The sequence below is a fragment of the Prionailurus viverrinus genome, chromosome B1, assembly GCF_022837055.1.
Source record: "Prionailurus viverrinus isolate Anna chromosome B1, UM_Priviv_1.0, whole genome shotgun sequence".
NCBI classification, from domain to species: domain Eukaryota; kingdom Metazoa; phylum Chordata; class Mammalia; order Carnivora; family Felidae; genus Prionailurus; species Prionailurus viverrinus.
This window is the reverse complement of record NC_062564.1, coordinates 185288990-185294989: the sequence shown is the minus strand read 5'-3', so window position 1 is coordinate 185294989 and position 6000 is coordinate 185288990. Positions and strand designations below refer to the sequence as shown.

General features: G+C 44.8%; 1 protein-coding gene across 2 annotated transcripts in view; it reads left to right on the top strand.

The window, feature by feature from the left end:
- Positions 1-734: 734 nt before the first annotated feature.
- Positions 735-6000, top strand: part of RBPJ (recombination signal binding protein for immunoglobulin kappa J region) — a 219245-nt gene continuing 213979 nt past the window's right edge. Inside the window, exon 1 of one of the 2 annotated variants that reach the window (XM_047856222.1) lies at positions 735-851. In XM_047856222.1, the coding sequence (XP_047712178.1) occupies positions 820-851 (32 nt within the window). In that variant the 5' untranslated portion in view covers positions 735-819. The remainder of the gene's footprint in view (positions 852-6000) is intronic. The other variant, XM_047856226.1, reaches the window with a different exon arrangement.

Genomic DNA, 6000 nt, shown 5'->3' with positions numbered 1-6000 from the left:
GGCCTGACTGCATTCCAGACACATCCACCCTCCAAAGCCAACAGACCCCACTCCAGCCAGAATGTCCCATCAGGCTGACACACATTTTGATGAAGAGGGACAGATGGGAAGACTAAGAAGGTCACAGGTGTGCTGTGCGTGGGTTGAACTTCTGCTCGAGAGGTTAGTTTGGGGGAAGGTGTTGGACCATGGTGAGTGTGACATTATGGGTTAGAAGGACCTGTGACATGGTGCATTACATCACCGTACCTCAGCTTGCACAGTTACGAAACTGGGAATCTGGACCACACTCCAATTAAGGCCCCGTCTAGAATTGGGGGAATCCGGTTCACCCAACGATTTCGACTCAACAGAAATAACTGAGGTCAGAAACATCAAGGCAGCCAGGACACATGAAAAAAAAATTAAAGTAACCTAAAGCAGCTGGAACATCATTTCTCTCCTTTTCTTTTTTTTTCCTTTGGTAATTTGTTTTCCAGGCTCCTCTCCTACGAAAATCCGGCCTCAGATCTCAGGATCAGCTGAGGAAAAACAAGAAATAAGAAAGATTATTTCTTGTTTGTCTTTATAGATATATAGCTATAATCAAAGCACTTTTGAACCCTCCACCCCTCAAAAAAAAAAAAAAAAAGCCTATGTCTGCATTTTTCCCCCTAGAGAGAATGTTGACCTTCTTCCTCTTCATCTGGACACTTTCACTTCCTTTGCTGCAAGGTGAAGTGGCCACCAGACTTAGGGTGCAAGCGGCTAGTTCTTTCCGTAGTGCTTTGTGACCCTGGAGCCTTCAAGAAGAAGCCATATGAAGAGTTTCTCTTCACGATGATTGGGCTGCTCTACCCAGCGTTGCTGAGGTGAGTGATTCCTCTAACAAAATCTCTATGTCATGGGTGCCCATGAAAATATTTCGTATGCTCTAGTTCACAATTTATGAGTGAGTTCACTGCTCTTTGCCACCTTCCACCCCAAGGTGTAAGGAGCCAACCATCCCCTCTGCTATTTCCTCCACCGGACGGTGCTCTGGTCATATTGCCTGCTCTGTGGTGAGGCCTTACACAGCAGGAGACTGAGGTTTCAGAGGGTGAAGTTTCTATTCCACTGTCCAGATGTCCCTCCCTTGGGGCCAGCCACACTGCTTCGTCCTTGGGCTCTTTCCCATTGCCTTGTGTTTCCCTGACTCCATGGCTTCTCTTACTTACCCTTGCAGAGAAACACAAGGAGTTTTCTGATATCAAAAGCATGTATGTTCCCTCTACATAGTTTACATTTTAGCTGTAAGCTTAACCTGATAAGCTCTTCCAGAAATGTTGGTAAGGGATGCTAATCAAATCAGTTGATTATTGAAAGCAGGGTACTTTCTCTCAGCACAATGTTGGGCTCTGCTGGGGACACGGAAGGGCCTATGACGTATCTGCTATCCGCAAACTTGTAACCTAATTGGGAGGCAAGTAGCATTCATCCATTCTTTCCTGTCCTGTGGACATTCAGTACACAATTCTTGCATGCCTACTGTAGGCTGGGTATTTGGGAACCCATGCAAGTGGTTTCTAAACTCCGAGCTCTGGCTCCCCGGGGCAGGAGTTGGGGAATGAAGTTATGACAAAGGGTCACAAATCCGTGTATATCACAAGCAGTGCCTGCAAATTTTCATTCTCTTCCTACCCATGCATTCATTTGACAAATATGTACTGAGTGTTCATAAACATGGAATAACGCCTCAGACATGTCTGTGTATTTTCCAAAAGCATTTGGATGCCATTGTGATCGATTAAATAGAACTCCATTTAAAAGTTTTACTGAGTCTGGAATGTCCTTTTCTCACTGGGTATTTTCCAAGTCAGTGGATGCCAGGAGTTCATTATCATCATGGCACTGCACAAAAAGAGTGAACACTTTTAAAATATGTTCTTATTCTGAAAAATGTGGGAACTTCTGCAAGAGAAGGTTAACACAGGGTCCAGAATAAGACCTGAAGGTGTCGGTTTTGTAGGACGGCAGCCAGGCATGTAAAGGCAAAGAAACCAGGGAGATGTGAGGGGAAAACACAGAGGACGTGAACGCTGTGTTTAAGCAACACTCACCCATGTCAGTCTACGGTAAGAAGAGCACATTACTTTAAAATATGCACACAAACTCTCTCTTTTAAAATGATTTCGGGGGGGGGGCGCCTGGGTGGCTCAGTCGGTTAAGCGGCTGACTTCGGCTCGGGTCATGATCTCGCGGTCCGAGAGTTCGGGCCGCACGACGGGCTCTGGGCTGACAGCTCAGAGCCTGGAGCCTGTTTCAGATTCTGTGTCTCCCTCTCTCTCTGACCCTCCCCCATTCATGCTCTGTCTCTCTCTGTCTCAAAAATAAATAAACGTTAAAAAGAAAATTTTTAAATGATTTAGGGGGCATCTGGGCGGCTCAGTCAGAAGAGTGTCCGACTCTTGATTTCTGCTCAGGTCATGATCTCATGGTTCATGAGTTTGAGCCCCACATCGTGCTCTGTGCTGACAGCTTGGAGCCCACTTGGGGTTCTCTCTCTCCCTCTCTCTCTGCCTTTTCCCTGCTTACATATGCTCGCTCTCTCTCCTTTTCTCTCTCAAAATAAATAAATAAACACTTAAAAAATAATAATAATAAATTAATTGATCTAGTAACCAATTAAGTTATTTTATATAGTTAGTATCTCTTACACATTATAACCAACAAATAAGTCCAGAACATCTAAATCTCCACCTCCCTGACCAATCTTGATTATTTCGCTCCATTTCTACCGTGTGGGCTTTTCAAAAGCAAAATATATTATAATTGTCTGTGTTCATCATTCCTTATACTTTTTCCAAGTGCTTTCTGTCTATACATGGTTTGACTGAACATCACCAAAATTATGAGATGCAGACAGGACAGGAATCATTATCCTTATGTTATAGATGAATTTAGAATGCCTAAGAATAGGCAAGGAATTACATGGATACAAAAATAAGCAAGGGTTGGCTACGTAAAATGGTCAGGAGAATGGATTATGAAGAAATGTGAAATGATCCTGGGATGCAGAAGCTGGGATTTGGGAAAGAAGGGGGAAGCTAGAATCCCACGCTTCTACTGGCCATCATACGAGTTCTAAGATCACACTCATGTTAAATGACGATCTCTTAAAATTGACGAAGAGACATTTTAAGAAGGGCCTAGGGAAAAAAGGCAACAAAAATATGTTTGAAAAAATGAAAAGTAAAATCTAGAAAAGACAGTCCAACAAGCAGCGTGATGCATGGCGGGAGAATTAAGGGCAGCTCAGTGAGATTCAAGTCAGCTGCACGGAATTCAACCTCCCGGTACTTTCTGTTCACTGTATTTTCATGGGACAATAATTCACGTGGCCTAAAAAAGTCCTGCGGACTAAACTACAATGGGTCTCATTTCAGGTGATGCATTTTTCGAAATTTTTCTCACGTTTATTCATGTTTGAGAGTATGAGTTGGGGGGTGGGGCAGAGAGAGGGAGACACAGACTCCCAAGCAGGCTCCGGGCTCTGAGCCATCAGCACAGAGCCTGATGCAGGGCTCAAACCCACGAACTGTGAGACCATGACCTGAGCGACTGAGCCACCCAGGCGCCCCTCAGGTGATGCATTTTTAAGTGAAGGCAGCACCGCCAGAAGAAGGCACTTGGGCTTGAATTTTGCCTTCAGCAAATTTTGCTTTCAACACACATTAGCTATCAGGCAACTACTTAATACTTCATCTCTCCAAACTTCCTTTTTTTTTTTTTCCCATCTCTAAACCGAGTATGATAGTCCTTCCCTTGCCTCATTGCTTCAAATATTCCCGTTGTTGTATGCAAAGCACCTCGTCAAGTACCCGGGACATAGCAGAAACTCAAGCAAGGAGAGCTGGTTTATTGGGTGGTGGTGCTGGGTTTGATCTTTGTGTGTTCTCACGGCCTGAGCACTAGACTGGGAGTCAACAGAATCCAAGTTTGGGGTCCTGACTCTTCTGTTTAGCAACCATAGGATGAGATGTTATTAAAGGTATCTATGTGTCTTCGCCCCGAATCTCTTCACATAGAAAATTGAGTGTAACTTCCTTTCCTATTGTCAGTTCAAGGCTCAAATGAAACAGTGTGTGTGAAATGGCTCTTAAATAGAAATGTCGCATGAAAATAGAATACATTGCTACTGAGTCTTTCAAAACTAACCATCTAGGTGAAAACAGACGTGTCACTCTATCGGTAACAAAGGTATCCCGGTAACAAGAATAGAGTAGAAGTCTCTCTGTTTTCGGAAGTCCGAGTCACAAGAAAAATCCCTCAAATGACGAGATGTTTAGTTAACAGAGGGGAGACTGTTCCGTTTTAAGGATGAGGAAACATTTGAGCAGGCTTACGAGGGTCATGATGGACTGCCCATCTCTAGGGTGGCATCAGAAAGGACGAAGAGCCCTCTGTCCTGAATTCATCATAGAATCAGAGAGTCCTCCACTCAGGAGGGACCAGAGATAGTGCAGCCCACCCACCTTTTGACAGAAGAGGAAACTGAGGCCCAGGGGAGTGAAGGTACTTAATCACAAGGACACCCACAGCGGGCGAGCTTACCACCTGCCTCTGCCTTAGGCTCCTGCTCACTGTTTTCCATGACGACACCGTTACTTCTGTTCAAATGCATACCCCCCATGGCTTTAACATCTCTGCATCTGGTCAATGGGAAGGACTGGAGAGCAAATCCAAGGCTGTCTGCTAAGCTACAGGACGGAATAACTCGAATGTTTCAGTGTAGGGCTGGAGGGCAGTGAGGGGCTGCGCTGAGTTCAGCATCTTGAAGATCCTCCCCTCCCTTTGCATGTATGATATCATCCAGGAAACATTTAAACAACCTAGATGGAACGAAATGTCTTGCCAGGTGGCAGCTTGTGATATATACAGGCAGCCCCTGACTCACAAAGAAAGACTACAGAGGTCCCATACATACAAACAGCTGCTGCCATCCGCCTGGCCCTCACCACCTTGCAGCTGCCATGAGCTGTGTGAAAAAATTAAAAAAGAAAGAAAGGGGATAGAAAAAAAACACAACTTGGACCACTTGCAGATTCGGCACATTCAGGGGCAGAGGAAGGGGAGAAGCTGTGGAAACAGGAATCACATGAAGGAAGGGACCCTCCAGATGAGTTGTCAGCCATGGGTGATCTGGTAACAGCCCCACTCCCTTTGCCTTGGAACATCTTCTCCCGGGAATGACTACCCTCTTCTATCCACGTGGCCAGAAATTCTATCCATGCCGGATTTTGCCTCCAAGCCTTTTTGGAAGAAGGGAGGCAGGAATAAATAATAACTTACCGTTAGAAATCTCTTAAAAAGTCACTCCCCTTTATAAAGGTTAATACTGAGTGCCTACCTCATGAGGTTGTTGTAAAGATAAAGTGAATAAATGAATAAGAAGTTCTTGTGACTGGGGTGCCTGGGTGGCTCGGTTGGGTGAGCGTTCAACTCTTGGTTTCAGCTCTGGTTGTGATCTCATGGTGCGTGAGTTTGAACCCCACATTGGACTCCACACTATGGAGCCCGCTTGAGATTCTCTCTCTCTCCCTCTCTCTCTCCCCCTCCCCCGTGTGCTCTCTCTATCTCTTTCTCATCTCTTTCTAGATAAATGAGATATCTTAGGACTGTGCCCAATATGTGCTGTAACTCCAGTAGGTGTCATGAAAGTGTTAGTTCTCTGTATAACTATGATTATTTCCTCTTTACAGATGAAAGAAATGAGGCTTAGAGAGGTTAAATTACCCTACCTAGGCCATATAACTTAAAGGTAGAACCAGGATTCAAATCTAGGTCTGTCTCCAATCCCATCTTAACTACTGTACTAGCATTCATATGCCTCGTGTTGGGCAACCATTCACACATTAGCAAGAATTAATTCATGCACATCGTTTTCTGCTGAAAATCAGCTAAGCTCAGCTGCACTCAGGAAACAGAAATTTTGGCTAGTGAGGGAGTAAAGAAGGTCATCGGGGAAAGAGGGGAAGACCT